This window comes from Gadus chalcogrammus, chromosome 12 (genome assembly GCF_026213295.1).
Source record: "Gadus chalcogrammus isolate NIFS_2021 chromosome 12, NIFS_Gcha_1.0, whole genome shotgun sequence".
NCBI classification, from domain to species: domain Eukaryota; kingdom Metazoa; phylum Chordata; class Actinopteri; order Gadiformes; family Gadidae; genus Gadus; species Gadus chalcogrammus.
The window spans coordinates 29929145-29949923 of record NC_079423.1 but is presented as its reverse complement, the minus strand read 5'-3'; the positions used below and the strand labels follow the sequence as shown (position 1 = coordinate 29949923).

Below are 20779 nucleotides of genomic sequence, written 5' to 3'. Positions count from 1 at the left end.
ATTAATTTTAAAGTAACACGTTTCGAGTTATGCGTCACTTTATAGTGTTTGGTCTCCATGGCTCGTGCCCACTCACACGTTGGTCATGCATAGTTCATGCGAAATATAGAAGGGGAATTCATCACTGTCCTTATTTGCACATTCTGTGCAAGGAGGATATGGAAATAAAAACACTTTTAAAGACGTTTTTCTTAGTAGTCCAGTAAATTCATACAAAGCCCTACTTAATTGGTTTACTGTGTTTTTCGGCTAGTTCTGTTTTTTCTCTGAACTTGTTTCAAAAATCCAAGAATTTAATTTTTTTTGTGCAGCTTACATTTTGTTTATTTCCAAAATAAAATCCCTTACAAATGTTTCTTGGTCATGAGTTGCATCCTTTAGCTTTTTTTGTTTTCCAGGTTACGTGTTTCATAGGCAACTATCCTCACCCAAAATTATGGACATTTAAGGTCTATTAGTGTCAATCCAATTTCGTTTTATTACATTTGATGTTGCACATGCAAACATACCTTTTATATTAAACCAAGCCAGATTCAAACGTTCCTTGACACTGCGCTTGGGGCTCATAAGCAGCGTAACTATTCTACAGGAATTTAATAATTTCAATGATTTCTATGTCAGCTATTTGATTATTATGTAAAATCCAGAAAATAGCTGAATATGTCATGAGTGAATGAATTGATTTCTTTGGTCTTTATCATGCAAACAAGTTAAGGTCATCAAACGCATGTACGCGAGGTAACCGTTTCTTCTTAAAGATAACCAACTTATTCAAATCAGTTGATCAAGAAAGTCTAAATATCCAGAGTTTTTATTTAGGTATGACACATTCTTCACTAGGTAAGGATTCCTTAGAAAAAGTGCCTAGACACAAACATGTACATGCACAAAAAACAAATAATGTATGCTTTCCTGATAAGTTTTAGATCCTTTTTATTTTCTCATTCAATGTGGAATTTGGAATGCGGTTTGTGCAACAACCATTTATTCATCAACATGGTTCACATAGTATGAGCATATTAACGATGACATTCTGGATTCACTTTTGCGTCAGGTGGCTTACAATCCAACCAAGATAGTCTGGGATTTTAATAAAAACGCTATATTTGTAGGGGGGGCATGATTGATTGCCACGTGACACAACACCGTACGCCACTTCCCCTTCACAAACAAGTGGACCACCAGAGTCTCCCTGAAATCACACATAAAAAGGTTACAGTTTCAACAGTTTCGTAAATGAACAAGCAAACATTGAATATAATTTTATTTCATTGCTTGCTTTTGGATCTAATTTTGACTTGCGTACAAGTAGGCCAGTATCAATAAATAAACATGCGAAATATTTTTGTCACTCACATGTGAAGGTCCTATTTCTCCAAGGGAGAAGAATGCATGGGGCTCAGGACAGCTTGTATCCTTCGCAAGTGTCAAATTAACTTCCATCAGCTCGCTGGCCAATGCCTGATATTCTTTAGTGAATCCCCAGCCAGAGAGTATACAGCGTTGAGGCAGGTGATCACTTCGGCTTGCTAAATTAATCGGTCTGACATTTTCAGTGAAGTTCACCTTCTCCATTAACTTGAGAAGAAGGGGCGGGGGGGGGGGGGGGGGGGGGGGGGCAGACTTGTTAGAGTCAAAACAATAATGCATTGTCACCGTAATGTACATACATAACATAAAGGTGAATTCATGATCAACCAAACATAAGTGACATGCTATATGCTTACCTGCAGTAACATCAAGTCGTTGTATCCTGTATTGTTATTGAACTCCTTATGTGGAATTGCTCGTCTCACTGGAATACTCTTCCGAGTTGGACGAGGGATCAGCTTGTGAAGACCTAAGTGGACGTTAGTGATACTGGGACACAAAGGTATAATTGATTCATTTGTTAACAAATTGTATTAGACATTGGGCTATGCAAATACAGGCACATAACCTGATTACGAAATCTAATTAAAAAGTCAAAATAAACAACTGCTAACTTCGGTGAATCCTACTGTTGCTTAGGCCCTTCTAGGTCCCAGTAGCATATCTATACATTGGGCTGATTACTTTGAGGGAGACCAAATGCTAAGAAACAGTTCCTTGACTACAGTGGAACAGGCTGTTCTTATGCAACCATAGCTGAAATCAGCACGGTGTTGTTGTCCTGCGGATCAGTCAAGAACCTCACCGGGCCTGGCAGTGAGCAGCTGTCACCACAAACTCATTGCTGATCAGGAAGCCGTCACAAAAGCTGGTTTCGTCATTCCACATTATCATTTCCAAAAGCACCATGTAGGGTCTACTATGAGGGACAGCTGGGCGTCCCCCGATGATTTTCCCTGTTTGAACTGGAGAAGTAAAAAAGATCCCAAAATGAAAGGGATGTACACACATCAGGCTGCATCCACCTTCTTTGTAAATGGATTCAATGAATGAATCAAACTACTGATACAGTAATGATCTTCTTACCTTGACCCCGAAGGCTAAGGACCAGCATCAGGACCACCCAGGTATTGTGCAGCGCCATGGTGATGAGTGTGGTGTCAGCAAGAGTTCTGCTGCTCCACTGACAATAGCCTTACTTTCACTGGAACTTATTAAAGTGAGTGAAGTGGAAACAGGATGTGATTGAACGAGATTGGGTGAACTTCGCTGGCAACACAATCCCTGTAAGGGCATGGCCACTTCATTTTACATGAAGTAGTATTAATCTTCATTCATGGTATACATGTCTTCTTTTGCCTAGTGACTTGAATTAGAAGAAATCACAGCTCAAAATAACTTCAGATGGTCATGAATTACCTCTGTCATATCTCTCCAGTAACAACTAGCCTTTTGCAATTCTTTATACCAAGTTATAGTTCTCTATTCAGGAGCCTCTAACTCTGTCCTTGGGACTCGGAGATAAAATCATTCTGCCATGATCAATTTAATAGACAGCAGGGTTTGTTAGAAACTGGGGGCCATAGAAGTGAATGTGAAGGTTATGGCCCTCCAGAAGGCATGCAGAATACATCAGACTCCATGAGGAAGAAGAGGGTTATTCAGACAAGCAATTCAATTTCTCACAGTAAGTAGTTCTTAGTACTCAGTATAGGTGGCAGACTTTAATTCCAGCTTATCATGTCTTTACTTATACCGTATTTGGTGTAGGCATCTTCAATTGGAATAAAGTATTGTGGTATGTATTTATCTTCAGTTCATTATCCAGCCAATTTTAGTTCAGTTGATGGTGTACAGTCAGTTTATCTTTCAAATCATGTGTCAAATGAATATAAAGGAAAATAGTAGAAATTGGAAAGTAAAGAAATGGAATATAAAATGCATTAATATCAATATTTCTTATTATATTATTCTAAACTATTAAACCAATTCTATAGATATAGAGCAGTCCTGGAGGAGTACCCATGAAGCAGTATTATTTTTATAATTGATCTTAAGAGAACATGTTTTATGTTATGCCTCAATTCATTTTAAAGTAACACGTTTCGAGTTATGCGTCACTTTATAGTGTTTGGTCTCCATGGCTCGTGCCCACTCACACGTTGGTCATGCATAGTTCATGCGAAATATAGAAGGGGAATTCATCACTGTCCTTATTTGCACATTCTGTGCAAGGAGGATATGGAAATAAAAACACTTTTAAAGACGTTTTTCTTAGTAGTCCAGTAAATTCATACAAAGCCCTACTCATACTGTTTTTTTCGGCTAGTTCTGTTTTTTCTCTGAACTTGTTTCAAAAATCCAAGAATTTAATTTTTTTTGTGCAGCTTACATTTTGTTTATTTCCAAAATAAAATCCCTTACAAATGTTTCTTGGTCATGAGTTGCATCCTTTAGCTTTTTTTGTTTTCCAGGTTACGTGTTTCATAGGCAACTATCCTCACCCAACATTATGGACATTTAAGGTCTATTAGTGTCAATCCAATTTAGTTTTATTACATTTGATGTTGCACATGCAAACATACCTTTTATATTAAACCAAGCCAGATTCAAACGTTCCTTGACACTGCGCTTGGGGCTCATAAGCAGCGTAACTATTCTACAGGAATTTAATAATTTCAATGATTTCTATGTCAGCTATTTGATTATTATGTAAAATCCAGAAAATAGCTGAATATGTCATGAGGGAATGAATTGATTTCTTTGGTCTTTATCATGCAAACAAGTTAAGGTCATCAAATGCATGTACGCGAGGTAGCCGTTTCTTCTTAAAGATAACCAACTTATTCAAATCAGTTGATCAAGAAAGTCAAAATATCCAGAGTTTTTATTTAGGTAGGACACATTCTTCACTAGGTAAGGATGCCTTAGAAAAAGTGCCTAGACACAAACATGTACATGCACAAAAAACAAATAATGTATGCTTTCCTGATAAGTTTTAGATCCTTTTTATTTTCTCATTCAATATGGAATTTGGAATGTGGTTTGTGGAACAACCATTTATTCATCAACATGGTTCACATAGTATGAGCATATTAACGATGACATTCTGGATTCACTTTTGCGTCAGGTGGCTTACAATCCAACCAAGATAGTCTGGGATTTTAGTGAAAACTTTATATTTGTAGGGGGGGCATGACCGTTTGCCATGCAACACAACACCGTACGCCACTTCCCCTTCACAAACAAGTGGACCACCAGAGTCTACCTGTAATCACACATAAAAAGGTTACAGTTTCAACAGTTTCGTAAATGAACAAGCAAACACTGAATATAATTGTATTTCACTGATTGCTTTTGGGTCTACTTTTGACTCGCGTACAAGTAGGCCACTATCAATAAATAAACATGAATAATATTTTTGTCACTCACGTGTGAAGGTCCTATTTCTCCAAGGGAGAAGAATGCATGGGGCTCAGGACAGCTTGTATCGTTCGCAAGTGTCAAATTAACTTCCCTCAGTTCTCTGACCAAATTCTGATTGTCTTCGCTAGTAAATCCCCAGACAGAGACTATACAGCGTCGAGGCAGCAGGTGATCACTTCGGCTTGCTAAATTAATCGGTCTGACATTTTCGTTGAAGTTCACCTTCTCACTTAACTTGAGAAGAAGGGGGAGGGGGGGGGGGGGGGGGGGTAGACTGGTTAATGTCAAAACAATAATGCATTGTCACCGTAATGTACATACATAACGTAAAGGTGGATTCATGATCAACCAAACATAGGTGACATGCTATAAGCTTACCTGCAGTAACATCAAGTCCTCATGTGGAATAGCTCGTCTCACTGTAATACCCTTCGGAGTTTGATCATTGATGAACTTGTGAAGACCTACGTAGACGTAATAGATACTGGGACACAAAGGCATAATTTCTACAATTGTTGCAACCATAGGTCAAATCAGCACGGTGTTGTTGTCCTGCAGATCAGTCAGTTAAGAACCTCACCGGGCCACGCAGTGAGCAGCTGTCACCACAAACTCATCGCTGATCAGGAAGCCGTCACAATATTTGGTTTCGTTTTTCCACAGTTCCCTTTCCAAAAGCACCATGTAGGGTCTACTATGAGCGACTGCTGGGCGTCCCCCGATGATTTTCCCCGTTTGAACTGGAGAAGTAAAAAACATCCCAAAATGAAGGGGATGCACACACATCAGGCTGTATCCACCTTCTTTGTAAATGGATTCAATGAATGAATCAAACTAATAATACAGTAATGATCTTCTTACCTTGACCACGAAGGCTAAGGACCAGCATCAGGACCACCCAGGTACTGCGCAGCGCCATGGTGATGAGTGTGGTGTCAGCAAGAGTTCTGCTGCTCCACTGACTAAAGCCTTACTTTCACCGGAACTTATTAAAGTCAAAGAGGAAACAGGATGTCCTTGAATGTAGTATCATTTCTCAGCACAGCTCAATTGATCTTGAAACCCGATAGTACACACCTGCCCACATACACACATGTTTATATCAGTCATATCTCTGCAGTAAAAACAGCCTTGATAAAACACTTCATACCAAGTTATAGTTCTCTTTTCAGGAGTCTCTTAGTCTGTCCTTGGGATTCTGAGGTCTGACATCAATCTGACATGATCAGGTTTAATAGACAGCAGGGTTTGTTAGGAACTGGGGTCCATGGAGGTTAATGTGAAAGTTTGCCAAGGCCGTCCAAAAAGGTATGCAGAATATATCAGACTTCATGAAGTAGAGAAGGATCATTCAGACAAGCATGTAAAATATGACTATTTCTATTTCAATTTATATATTTCTATTTCATCATATTATTATTCTCATTCCATATCGTAGCAATTTCCCTGCTACATGGAACCTAGGTGGCAGCCACACTGAAACAGGTTTATTTGAAGTTTTGAATGTGATGAACATGGCAAGGGTGCTCCACTGCCATGCTGGAGATCTCTCCCTGAGTGTGTGTGCAACAGGTGTGCAGCCTCACCCACCCCCAGAGTCCAATCAAACTCAGCCAGGTGAGACATCCTCTGCTACACAAGCTGCCACACATATCAAGCAGGCAATCATATGAATTGAAAAGGCTCATGACTGCAGGGCTGTCACGGAATTAAAGATAAATGGTACTAAAGGGGTAGTTGGAAATAAAACAAAACATTTAAAGTGAATGAAACCATGCACAGTTGGAATAGAAGAAAATAAAAACGTGACCAAATGTTTTGGACTCTTCTCCCCTGGATCCGTAGGGTCGTGATTGGACTAACAGGTATGGTTCTGGGAGGTCCAGCCCTCACCTATAGCCCCTCGTGTTTATGAGCGGCCTGGGGGTTGGGACTACGAGAGGGATTAGCCAGCAACCATAGAAATACTGTCATGAAAGGATCATAAATCCAAGGGCAAATAACATGTGAATTAAATAAGAAAAGGAAGGAAACAATATTAGCAATATTAAACAAAAGTGATGGTTTGAGATACAAAATGCTCTACAGAAGAAATAGCGCGCAAACAGCTCTGTTATGGAGGGGGTCATTGACCCTCTATTGAGTGTGACTGTGAATGTGTGTCTGCGTGTTACTCTGACTTCTGGTGGATTTAATAAACGGTATTCAAACCTCAAAGCGTGTTGACATGTAATGGAAAGTTTTGGTAGATTAGTTTCGACACTTGACTGATAAAAACGTATTTATTTCTTCCACTTTTCTAGATAACTTACGAATGAAACCACAAAGGAAGAGTCATGTGGGTTTTCTCACTTCCTTTCGGGCGTTGTAGAGTTTCCCTGCAACGTGTCTGTGGTTGAAAGATGCATGCAACAAGCACGATTTGACCCCGAAATGATAAATCCTGATATATCGCTCTTGTAAGAACATTAGTCGAGATAACACACTCCTAATGAAGCACCAATGTGACTTGCTACCATGAGAACCTAAGAAGGGTTTCGAATGGGCACAGCCAATGAGGTGCGGAGAGGGTATCCGATGGTCTCAGTAGCTCCCTTCACTCCTGCTCCGTCTTATAATAATATAACTTAATGTTTAAGTTCTCAAGGGCCTATTTGTGAAGCTGGGAGAGAGTCAAGGGAGTCAGAATGGAAATGGTAGAGTGGTTTTCGGGTGGGATCTGAGATTTCACTCAAGTGACCTTGTCCAAGTCAAGAACTTGAATATGTATACATTAATTAAACGTAGTTTGGTGTAAAATAAACCGTGTGGTCTAGGTTGACACAATGTTAATGGGCTGAGGATGTTGTAGTTTCAATCTTAGCCAGCGGATCAAATGGCAGTCAATCAAATCATTTTCTTACAGTAAGTGCAGGTTGGGAAGTACGGACGTAAGGACGGGACTGACATATTCACCCGTTTAGCATATTGCTATAGCTCTGGTGTGCGTGTGAGACACTTGGATTTCTGTCAAGTATGGCCCAATCCCATTTTTACCCCTTTCCCCTTCCCCTTACCCCTTCAAAACAAGGGGGAGGGGTAAGGGGAAGGGGTAAGGGGTAGAAATATGATTGGGCCCAATCCCATTTCTACCCCTTACCCCTTCCCCTTCCCCCTTCAAAACAAGGGGGAGGGGTAAGGGGAAGGGGTAAGGGGTAGAAATGGGATTGGGCCTCAGAGTCCATTGCAGGTACAAGTGAAGTCCTTCCAAAACAGCTCATCTCCATCACGGCCCGGTGGTTCACCGAATCACTCTCCTCGTGGTTTCTAAGGGATGGAGCACCAGCTCTGTGCTGCTGAAGGCACATGAAACGCCGTACATACCGTATGCCCACTGTTGACCACACAGCCAAGTGTTCTGCACATCGCTAGGGTCTTCATAGGCACTGGTGGGACAGATTAGTTGGAGCTGCAACCAGGGACCGAAAAACCAATCCAATTGACTATGTAACTGGCGAGAGGATGATGGATTGTAAGAAATTAACAAAGCAAACCGCTGTTGCCATTCTGCTGCCAGAAAGCAAGACTCCCTAGTTAAATGAAATCGTTGGACTGGGAAAGAGCAAGAATATAGGAACAATCATATGCCTGTGGCTTGAAGGACGTAAATTATGTCAGAGCTTTCCTTTTTTTCTGCTTCTACTGTTCTGCTCGAAAAATCTCAATCCAAAAACCATATGGAGTCCCTTGGCTCAGCCGTGGGATTCATATTCATATGTATCAGGTTTAGACCAATATAAAACAGGGATGGGGAGGTCCTCTCCCTTCTCATTTCTTTTTCCACTGTAAAGTCTTTAAACTTTCAACAGATTCATTAGCATTTTATTTTTATTAAAAAGAATATGGACAGGATTACAAAGAGCTGAGTCTCAGTATTTTTATCAGCCAATTTTTTTATTCAAAAGGTTATCCTAATGTGAGGGGTCTACATTTGTTAGCATAGTAAACACACAAGGCTGACTGCAAATTGCTATGTTAGACAACAGAGATATAATAACAATATCGGGGAGGGCCGAGACTGTCTAGAAGTATAGAGTTGATTATCTGTTTTCATTTGAGGTGATAGAAAGCTGGATGAAACATGTTCATCGTATTAACCCTGCAAATAATGACGGTTGGACAAGTGCCTATGGCGTACCCAATGCTCTCTTATTCATGCATGCAAACTAAAGCACACACACACACACACACACACACACACACACACACACACACACACACACACACACACACACACACACACACACATACTCATGCACACATACACATGTGCACATATACACCCACGCACACAGTGTCTGGAAATACAATACTTCATTGCAGGTCTGACTGAAAATCCTACAACCAGGCCATTATGAATTTATGGGATATAGACCTTGGTCAACCTCTCATCTGCCTGTCTGGCCAGACAGATCAAGAGGTCTGACCACAGAGAAAAGCTTTCAAAGCCGAACATGTAAGTCAACAGTGCAAAAATAGACTTTGGAAGGGGTATCGTATAGAGATGTGTGTTACAGCGTTCTAGGAGCAGGCAGCATCAAACGCAATGCATCAGCTTCTTTCAAGCAGGTCCAAATAGGGGTCAACCGTCATAAATAGGTAGAGGAAGATGATCCATACGTTTAGATGTCACTGCTCTCCCTGCACGAGAAGATAGGACGAGGAAAGATGTTGTAGTGGAGGCCAAGTGTTTTGTTTGGACTATTTGGGGTATATTGGGTTGTAGTTGTCATAGAAGGATCTCTCGTCTCTTCTGAGTTCTGAAAGGGACTTCATGAATAATATTAAGATGTGGGTTTCGTTCTGTCTAGGTGAGACGGGTGGGAGTCAGGATTGAATTATGGATCACCCAAAGGCACTGTGCCTCAATACCTTTAACACAGTTATTTTTTAATGAGACTCATTCAGCCCTGACACCTCGCTTCCATTTTACCTTTACACTGCATGCAAATTCTCAAGAAAATGTCTGCTGGTTTGCACATAACCTGGGGATGTGGTAATAGTGTCTGTTATCAGTATTCACTGATAACAGACACTACTCTGTTAAGACTTTTTTTCTATTTTCCTCTTGATTTTTCCTTTGATATTGCGTTTCATATTGGGTAATATGCCTGATAGTCAGTGTCAGAGATACGGAGTGTGGGAGAACACATATTTTCTGTCGCAAACACGAAAAAAACCTCCGGTTTGACGTGTTAGAGTATGTTAGATCAGAGCGCATCAAGCTAAGACCTGTGGGTGCTGTCGGGAGGAGGGGCGCACTGAGGAATTCAGGCTATTTTGGCACTGGGTCGTTGAAAGAAGAAAGCAGGTATTTGGCACAAGAGAAGAAAGACTGGGAGGGCGGGAGACGACGAAGGAGAGGGCATCTTAAGAGTTCTAACGTCACAAAAACCTTTTGACTCGTTCATCTCAAGGTTCTGTAGGAAATCAGCCTTGATACGAAGGGTGGAGGGGACATGAATGCATAGATGCATCAATCAAATCTATCTGTGTGTGTGTGAGTGTTTGTGCGTGCGCGTGTGTGTAGGCCTGTATGTGTTCTCAGACCATCTGCATTTGCACACAACCTCCTCAAGTAACCCTCAGCATTTCGTTAAAGTTAATGGAACCATAACACAACGATAATATTATTTTATTACAAGGCTATTTTGAATATTTGATTCTGATTGGTCCATCACGCCGTTCTGCGGCCTGCTGTTTCTGAACAGCAGACCTCTGCTATGAATAACAGAACGTTGCTATGGTCGCAGCTCCAACCGTATCATTTAATAGACTGCTTTTCCTTTTCGTAGAAGCCATACAATCATTTTTAAATCGTTGTAATATTTTTGTTGTTGTTATATTCTGTGTCAAATTATTATTGCGCACTAAACCCAGACCGGGGGAACAGGACCCAGACGGGAACACAGCATAACAATCAGTCCCCCTTTCACCAGAACGCAAGCGCTGGCTCCAAGAGTCGCTCCCAGACTGATTACAAGTCAATCGCTTTCCTTGCTGCAAATGTTGATTTCTGGTGCCCCCACCCCTCTATCCCACTTTGTTTTGTTCTCCCAGGGTCAGGCTTTGGTGATTCCAACAGTTAGACATAAACGGGCTTGGCTCATTCTGACAGGACACTCTAGCCACGCGCCCCTATCAGCTGACAGCTAACGCGGTCCTCTCAAACACACGTACACTGATAGGCGGTCGATTTAGACCTTCCATCTCAAACACTCATTCTCCAAAATGAAGTGTGCTGAGCTGAATTTCACCCACCACCCCCATCCCAGCCTCCACCTGCTTAGGTATTCTGTATCTGACATCTCTGGGTCATGCTTTAAATCGTACAGCAGGGAGCACAAGAAAAGAGTGACACCATGCCGCCAAACTAAATTGTATTCCCATTTTACACAATAGCTGGTCAAATCGATGACATGAGTGATTCCTGACACAACAGTCTGTAGCTGTCTGTAGCAGTAATTCTGGGAGATCCATTAAAAAAAGATGAGTGCACTGTTTTGTCAGGATTTAATGAGAAAGGAAGAAATTGATCCTTGATTGATTGGTTGTTTATGGGTGAAGCTATATCGCCTTTCCTCCATTTTCATCTGATAAAGAAAATACACAGCTGCTTATTTTATTCGCTGCTTGTCTTTACTGCCAGAAAAGTGAGCAAAAATTTTGAAAACAGTATCCAGAAAGGTCAAATTATTATTTCAGTTTAGTTTATGAACTAAAAAAAACAAAGTTCAACTAACATATTTACAGTGTTTTGATCATTGCTATTCTTAGCTTGGAAGCAATGTATCCCATTGTAGATTTTGATGGTTCTCACATGGAAAACAGGACTGCCAAGGTTATGTAATATTTTTGTTCATATATAATGGTCAGCCTAAAACCTAGCATACAAGCAACATTTCAACTATATTTATCTCCATATTTTGCCAATTTGTTCTAATTACTTTCCTCTTTTAACTCCTTGCCAGTCTCCAATCATCATTAGTCTCTTTTCAAGGTAGGCTAATTACAAACCAAGTGGTGGGCTTGTGTTTTCTCCAGAACAGCTGCATTAAATATCAGTGGTCCAGTGATTATGCTGGTCCGGAAACAGACAAACAGCAACAGAGTTCCAGTCTCAACCGTTCCTTGGCAAGCTGAACCAGTTGGAACTTGGTTGATTGTTCAAAGTTGGAAGTGACGATGCATGCAAAAGCAATTAAATGATGTGTCTTCTGATGAATTCCTGCTAAATACGTTTCTCTCGTTTATTAACAGAATTTTTTCAGACTGTTTACCTGAGCCAGGTCTTTCAGTTCAGTGTCGTTATTTTTCCATGGAGCTTTCCCTAAGGATGGCTCCTGCATGGTTAGGGTACTCTGAAGATGGGAGGTGGACTCTCAGCACCTCATCAAGTTCTAAGGAATATTCCCTAGCTGTATGCTTTAGCTGGAGATTCTCAACTGGCACAGAGGAGAAACCAACCACAAGGGGAGTCCTTTGAAATGGACAGTTAGATTTTACAAGCGCTGCGATTATATATTTTAAGCTCTCTTGTCACGTAGAGGAGAATTCTCCACGATTTTGATCTGTTGATCTACTAGCTACCAAGTTACAAGTGTCAACCGTTTCAGTTGAGTTAAGTTGCTTAACATTTATTGTTATCAAACACGCCTGATCGTGTGAGTATGCATAATGCATGACACAATCCCATCAGTGAGCAGAACGTCTATGAAGAATTCTGAGGCCGCAATGCATTTGTATATCTGCAATCTTCGTCTTAATTAACCGGCTTCTTGTGGTGTACTAATGTTATTTCCTGTCAACCCCGAAACATCATGAGATAATCGCTGGGATCTTATCGGATGGTTCTGCAGGTTTCACAAGTTGTGGGAAATGTGAACCAACAAGTCGACCGATCTCAAAGTGCAATGCAGTAATTCAAATGTCTGAGGGCTACTTTGCACTAATATGGTAATATTGTTACTTTATGACAAGGGTTAGTGTCAGAAATGGGGTTGAGGCTAGTAATAGGGATAGTGTTAGTAAAAAGGTTAGGTTTAGGGTTAGTGTTGGTAAATGGGTTAGGGTAGTAAAAGGGGGGGGGGTAGTATAAGGGTTAGTACAAGGGTTAAGCAGTGGTTCCCAACCTTTTTTGGGCTGTGGCCCCATTTGGACATCAACAATTTCTGGCGACCCCAGAGACATTGTTTTTTCTAGATTTTTTTTTTAACGTGTTTGTTATACTGTGAACAGATACAGAGTAGCCAGGATAAGTGCACAAATTGACAATTTTCCAAAAGTGTCCGGTATATATGCAAGGAGGCACATTTTCTGCTGGTAACCTCTCGACAACCACCGTGCCTCTGTGAGAAATAGTAAGTTTTCATATTCAGAGCCCTTGTCGGCGCACCGTGTTGCAAACAGACGTGCGGGCAGAGGATGTGGCTTGATGTAATTCACTGTGGTTACGACCTGGTGCAGCATGTCTGCGATGGGCGCAATTTAGTTATTTTTTGAGCTTCTTCCTCCCCGCACATCGTTTTCACCATATCGATGGCAGCTGGCAATATTAAAGTCTCAGCAATGCTATGTGGCTTCATATTACTAGCAATGAGATAGCTCACCTCAAGAGGAGCTTTCAGGGCCCGTTCACTAGCAGTCACAGCCTTTTTGAAATACACTTGCTGTTTGTTCGGTCGGCAAATTTATTTTCGAAAAAAGCTCTTGGTTTGCCGACATGCTCTTTGTGTGGTGGCTCAAAGTGTCTTTTGAGTTTGTTTGGCTTCATACTCTCGGCAGACAGGACCTTACTACATAGCAGACATTTTGGCTTCTCCTCGTAGTGTTCCATCACACTTGTCCATCAAACACCATTCTGAATCGTATGTTCGCTGTGTCTTTGGTGTCTGTGCCACAGTTCCTCTTGGAACTGTCTTTGGAGGGACAGTGCCAGGTGGGCGAATAAATCTTTCCACTTTGTTTTATACACTCTGATTGCAAGTTTGTGTTTACATTTTACAGGTTTGAGCTTCAACTCAAGTAATGTAACCGTGCAGTCACGTGATCGACCCTATTTCAATTCCAGGCGACCCCACATGGGGTCGGGACACCACATGGGGTCGGGACCCCAAGGTTGAAAAACCCTGAAGGGTTAGTGTTGATAAAAGGATTGGGGTTAGTAAGGGTTAGTGTTGGTAAACTGGGTTGGGGTTAATATGAGGTTTAGCGTTGGTAAAAGGGTTAGTTACTGGGTTAGTGTTGCTTAAGAGTTGGGGTTAGTATAAGGGTTAGTGTTGGGGTGGTTAGGGTCTGTTTATACCTTAAGGCGCCCCAATCCTCCTTCTGAAATATGAATCCTGGAGTTTGAAAACTGGGAAATGAAATGACTCCTGTGCAGTTGGTATTTCGTCTTTATATATGCCAAGATACCTCATGTGTTAAATATTAATATTTTACCAAATTCAAGCTCAAACAGAGTCACAAGGTTATTGAAAAGCACATGTTTGGATAGAGCAGTAGCCTTCACAGACCTAATGTTTCTTGCGCAAAGAATTGTTTTTATTCAGCCTTGCATTGAAAGTAACCAGTGACTTTCTCCAAACAACGGCCTACTCTTTTTCCAACTACAGTTGAGTAAAGTGACTTATGACAATCCTGGCTCAACACTGCAGCCTACTGTCTAACCCCAGCTCTGCGGTGTGTGCCGCCTCATTCAAGATGGAGGCATGCCAGGGCTATCAATATCATCCCACTGCAGGCGCAAATCATCGTTTTTTATCGGCCGTCATGAAATGAACATATGGGGTAACACTGTCGATATTTATCAAATAAAACATAGGGGGTCACACTGTTGTTTTTCTTTGGTTGTCATGAAAAAAAACACAAGGGGTAACACTGTCGTTTTTATCAAATTAAACATGAGGGGTAACGCTGTCGTTTTTATCAAATGAAACATGAGGGGTAACAGTGTCGTTTTTTTATTGGTCGTCATGAAAAAAAACATAAGGGGTAACACTGTTGTTTTTTATTGGTCGTCATGAAAAAAAAATTAGGGATAACACTGTTGTTTTTTATTGGTCTTCATGAAAAAAAACATAAGGGGTAACACTGTTGTTTTTTATTGGTCTTCATGAAAAAAAACATAAGGGGTAACACTGTTGTTTTTTTATTGGTCTTCATGAAAAAAAACATAAGGGGTAACACTGTTGTTTTTTATTGGTCTTCATGAAAAAAAACATAAGGGGTAACACTGTTGTTTTTTATTGGTCGTCATGAAAGAAAATATAAGGAGTAACACTGTTGTTTTTTATTGGTCGTCATGAAAAAAAACATAAGGGGTAACACTGTTGTCTTTGTCAAATAAAATATAAGGGGTAACACTGTCGTATTTTATTGGTCGTTATGAAAAAAAACATTTGAAAAAAAAAAAATTGTCCTTGTCAAATAAAATATAAGGGGTAACACTGTAGTTTTTATCAAAAGATACGTAAAGGGTAACACTGTCGTTCTTTATCTGTCGTCATGAAAAACCCATAAGGGGTAACACTGTCGAAATGTATCGAATAAAACATAGGGGGTAACACTGTCGTTTTTATCAAATGAAACATGAGGGGGGACCCTGTCGTTTTTTATTGGTCGTCATGAAAAAAAACACAAGGGGTAACACTGTTGTGTTTTATTGGTCTTCATGAAAAAAAACACAAGGGGTAACACTGTTGTGTTTTATTGGTCTTCATGAAAAAAAACATAAGGGGTAACACTGTTGTGTTTTATTGGTCGTCATGAAAAAAAACATAAGGGGTAACACTGTTGTTTTTTATTGGTCGTCATAAAAAAAACCAGAAGGGGTAACACTGTTGTTTTTTATTGGTCGTCATGAAAAAAAACATAAGGGGTAACACTGTTGTTTTTTATTGGTCTTCATGAAAAAAAACATAAGGGGTAACACTGTTGTTTTTTTATTGGTCGTCATGAAAAAAACATAAGGGGTAACACTGTTGTTTTTTATTGGTCTTCATGAAAAAAAACATAAGGGGTAACACTGCTGTTTTTTATTGGTCTTCATGAAAAAAAACATAAGGGGTAACACTGTTGTTTTTTATTGGCCGTCATGAAAAAAAACATAAGGGGTAACACTGTTGTTTTTTATTGGTCTTCATGAAAAAAAACATAAGGGGTAACACTGTTGTTTTTTTATTGGTCGTCATGAAAAAAAACATAAGGGGTAACACTGTTGTCTTTGTCAAATAAAGTATAAGGGGTAACACTGTCGTATTTTATTGGAAGTCATGAAAAAAAAAAATTGAAAAAAAAAAAATTGTCCTTGTCAAATAAAATATAAGGGGTAACACTGTAGTTTTTATCAAAAGATACGTAAAGGGTAACACTGTCGTTCTTCATCTGTCGTCATGAAAAACCCATAAGGGGTAACACTGTCGAAATGTATCGAATAAAACATAGGGGGTAACACTGTCGTTTTTATCAAATGAAACATGAGGGGGGACCCTGTCGTTTTTTATTGGTCGTCATGAAAAAAAACACAAGGGGTAACACTGTTGTGTTTTTTTGGTCGCAATGAAAAGAAACATAAGGGGTAACACTGTTGTTTTTTATTGGTCGTCATGAAAAACACATAAGGGGTAACACTGTTGTTTTTTATTGGTCGTCATGAAAAAAAACAGAAAGGGTAACACTGTTGTCTTTGTCAAATAAAATATAAGGGGAAACACTGTCGTTTTTTATTGGTCGTCATGAAAAAAAACATGAGGAGAATAATACAAATACACACATACATTTTAATGTCATGTATATCCTCTTTATTGATGATTGATTATTGTGTATTGTCATCCCCTCAGTGGTGGAGTGGAGTGCACTCTGCCTAACCCACTGGAGACCGCGGCTCAATTTCTGTAGTAAAAACAATATCTTTAATTTTAAACGTAATGCTATCATGTCTATTGCACTGTCATATATAACCTCAGACTTAATAAACTTGCATATGTCAGTGGGAAGTGGAGAGAGCTGTGAGCTAACCTCCTGGAGACCGGGGTTCAAGTCCGGTTGATGTCATCTGTTGGAAGGCTCTTATTTCTATTTCATGCGAATTATAAAGTCAAGTATAACCATTGTGATGACTTAATTCTGTGTCTTGATGGTGCATGGATAAATTCGGAGGTTAATACTCTAATCAGCTCAGGTTCGGATCCCCGCAAAGACGTCACTGCCACTGTTGTTTTATATTGGTCGTCATGAAAAAAAAAGATATTTGAAAAAGAAGAAAAAATTGTCCTTGTCAAATAAAATATAAGGGGTAACATTGTTGGTTTTCATCAGTCATCAAGTCAAAAAACATAAGGGGTAACACTGTCGTTTTTATCAAATGAAACGTAAAGGGTAACACTGTAATTTTTTATATGTCGTCATGAAAAACCCATAAGGGGTAACACTGTTGTTTTTTATTGGTCTTCATGAAAAAAAACATAAGGGGTAACACTGTTGTTTTTTATTGGTCGTCATGAAAAAAAATATAAGGGGTAACACTGTTGTTTTTTATTGGTCTTCATGAAAAAAAACATAAGGGGTAACACTGTTGTTTTTTTATTGGTCGTCATGAAAAAAAACATAAGTGGTATCACTGTTGTTTTTTATTGGTTGTCATGAAAGAAAACATAAGGGGTAACACTGTTGTTTTTTATTGGTCTTCATGAAAAAAAACATAAGGGGTAACACTGTTGTTTTTTATTGGTCTTCATGAAAAAAAACATAAGGGGTAACACTGTTGTTTTTTTATTGGTCGTCAAGAAAAAAAACATAAGTGGTAACACTGTTGTTTTTTATTGGTCGTCATGAAAGAAAACATAAGGGGTAACACTGTTGTTTTTTATTGGTCTTCATGAAAAAAAACATATGGGGTAACACTGTTGTTTTTTATTGGTCTTCATGAAAAAAATCATAAGGGGTAACACTTTTGTTTTTTTATTGGTCGTCATGAAAAAAAACTTAAGTGGTAACAAGACTCAGACATAATAATCTCACAAATGTCAGTGGGAAGTGGAGAGAGCTGTGAGCTAAAGCCCTGGAGACCGGGGTTCAAGTCCGGTTATTGTCTTCTGTTGGAAGACTCTTATTTCTATTTCATGCGAATTATAAAGTCAAGTATAACCATTGAGATGACTTAATTCGGTGTCTTGATGGTGCATGGATAAGTTCGGAGGTTAATACTCTAATCAGCTCAGGTTCGGATCCCCGCAAAAACGTCAACAGGGGTACCTCTGTTGTTTTGTATTGGTCGTCATGAAGAAAAAAGATATTTGAAAAAGAAGAAAAAATTGTCCTTGTCAAATAAAATATAAGGGGTAACACTGTTGGTTTTCATCAGTCATCAAGTCAAAAAACATAAGGGGTAACACTGTCGTTTTTATCAAATGAAACGTAAAGGGTAACACTGTAATTTTTTATCTGTCGTCATGAAAAACCCATAAGGGGTAACACTGTTGTTTTTTATTGGTCTTCATGAAAAAAAACATAAGGGGTAACACTGTTGTTTTTTATTGGTCGTCATAAAAAAAAATATAAGGGGTAACACTGTTGTTTTTTATTGGTCTTCATGAAAAAAAACATAAGGGGTAACACTGTTGTTTTTTTATTGGTCGTCATGAAAAAAAACATAAGTGGTAAGTTAACACTGTTGTTTTTTATTGGTCGTCATGAAAGAAAACATAAGGGGTAACACTGTTGTTTTTTAATGGTCTTCATGAAAAAAAACATAAGGGGTAACACTGTTGTTTTTTATTGGTCTCCATGAAAAAAAACATAAGGGGTAACACTGTTGTTTTTTTATTGGTCGTCATGAAAAAAAACATAAGGGGCAACACTGTTTTTTTTTTATTGGTCGTCATGAAAAAAAACATAAGGGGTAACACTGTTGTTTTTTATTGGTCTTCATGAAAAAAAACATAAGGGGTAACACTGTTGTTTTTTTATTGGTCGTCATGAAAAAAAAAAAAGGGGGTAACACTGTTGTTTTTTATTGGTCGTCATGAAAAAATATATAAGGGGTAACACTGTTGTTTTTCATCAGTCATCAAGTCAAAAAACATAAGGGGTAACACTGTCGTTTTTATCAAATGAAACGTAAAGGGTAACACTGTAATTTTTTATCTGTCGTCATGAAAAACCCATAAGGGGTAACACTGTTGTTTTTTATTGGTCTTCATGAAAAAAAACATAAGGGGTAACACTGTTGTTTTTTATTGGTCGTCATAAAAAAAAATATAAGGGGTAACACTGTTGTTTTTTATTGGTCTTCATGAAAAAAAACATAAGGGGTAACACTGTTGTTTTTTTATTGGTCGTCATGAAAAAAAACATAAGTGGTAAGTTAACACTGTTGTTTTTTATTGGTCGTCATGAAAGAAAACATAAGGGGTAACACTGTTGTTTTTTAATGGTCTTCATGAAAAAAAACATAAGGGGTAACACTGTTGTTTTTTATTGGTCTCCATGAAAAAAAACATAAGGGGTAACACTGTTGTTTTTTTATTGGTCGTCATGAAAAAAAACATAAGGGGCAACACTGTTTTTTTTTTATTGGTCGTCATGAAAAAAAACATAAGGGGTAACACTGTTGTTTTTTATTGGTCTTCATGAAAAAAAACATAAGGGGTAACACTGTTGTTTTTTTATTGGTCGTCATGAAAAAAAAAAAAGGGGGTAACACTGTTGTTTTTTATTGGTCGTCATGAAAAAATATATAAGGGGTAACACTGTTGTTTTTTTATTGGTCGTCATGAAAAAAAACATAAGGGGTAACACTGTTGTTTTTTATTGGTTGTCATGAAAGAAAACATAAGGGGTAACACTGTTGTTTTTTATTGGTCTTCATGAAAAAAAACATAAGGGGTAACGCTCTTGTTTTTTATTGGTCTTCATGAAAAAAAACATAAGGGGTAACACTGTTGTTTTTTTATTGGTCGTCATGAAAAAAACATAAGGGGTAACACTGTTGTTTTTTTATTGGTCGTCATGAAAAAAAACATAAGGGGTAACACTGTCGATATTTATCAATTAAAAAAAAATAAAGGGGTAACACTGTAGTTTTTTATTGGTCGTCATGGAAAAAACATAAGGGGTAACACTGTCGTTTTTTATTGGTCGTCATGAAAAAAACATGAGGGGTAACACTGTTGTCTTTATTGGTCGTCATGAAAAAAAACATAAGGGGTAACACTGTAGTTTTTTACTGGTCGTCATGAAAAAAAATGTAAGGGGTAACACTGTTGTTTTTCATCAGTCATCATGGGAAAATAACATAAGGGTAACACTGTCGTTTTTATCAAATGAAACGTAAGGGTGACACTGTCATTTGTCTTTGGTCGTCATGAAAAAAAACATAAGGGGTAACACTGTAGTTTTTTATTGGTCGTCATGGAAAAAACATAAGGGGTAACACTGTCGATATTTATCAATTAAAACATAGGGGGTAACACTGTCATTTTTATCAAATGAAACATGAGGGGTGACACTGTCGTTTTTCTTTGGTCATCATGAAAAAAACATAAGGGGTAACACTGTTGTTTTTATTGGTCGTCATGAAAAAAACATACACTGGAAAAAGGGTTTTAAGCCGTACTTCATCTGATTATTATTTTGTAATTCAATTCAAATAAACATTTTTTGTTTTATTTTTAAAATAACTTTTTTTTATTTCAAAATACTGTGAAATATAGATATTTTTAATTAGGAGCTCAATTAAGAAATATCCATTTTGACAAATGTAAAATTTTAAGGTTGTGTATTCAACTGATTAATATTTTTTTTTTGTTTTCTTCCTAAAACACTGTTATATTTGATTAGGAGCTCAATTTAGAAATATTTGTTCAGACTCAGCTCAGTCCTGGTGGTAAAAAGCAAACTCAGGAACCGGATGTCCTTGCAGACCTTAAACTCCATCCTATAC

General features: G+C 38.6%; 1 protein-coding gene and 1 pseudogene across 1 annotated transcript; both read right to left on the bottom strand.

The window, feature by feature from the left end:
* Positions 1–335: 335 nt before the first annotated feature.
* On the bottom strand, positions 336–2559 carry LOC130393720 (granzyme B(G,H)-like; annotated as a pseudogene).
* A 1224-nt stretch (positions 2560–3783) lies between these two features.
* Positions 3784–5769, bottom strand: LOC130393719 (granzyme G-like). The gene is made up of 5 exons (XM_056604432.1): positions 5659–5769; positions 5378–5537; positions 5176–5281; positions 4804–5031; positions 3784–4639 (listed from the first exon to the last, which is right to left on the bottom strand). The coding sequence occupies exons 1-5, from the start codon at positions 5714–5716 to the stop codon at positions 4487–4489; spliced, it is 705 nt and encodes a 234-aa protein (XP_056460407.1). The 5' UTR covers positions 5717–5769; the 3' UTR covers positions 3784–4486.
* Between the last annotated feature and the right edge of the window lie 15010 nt (positions 5770–20779).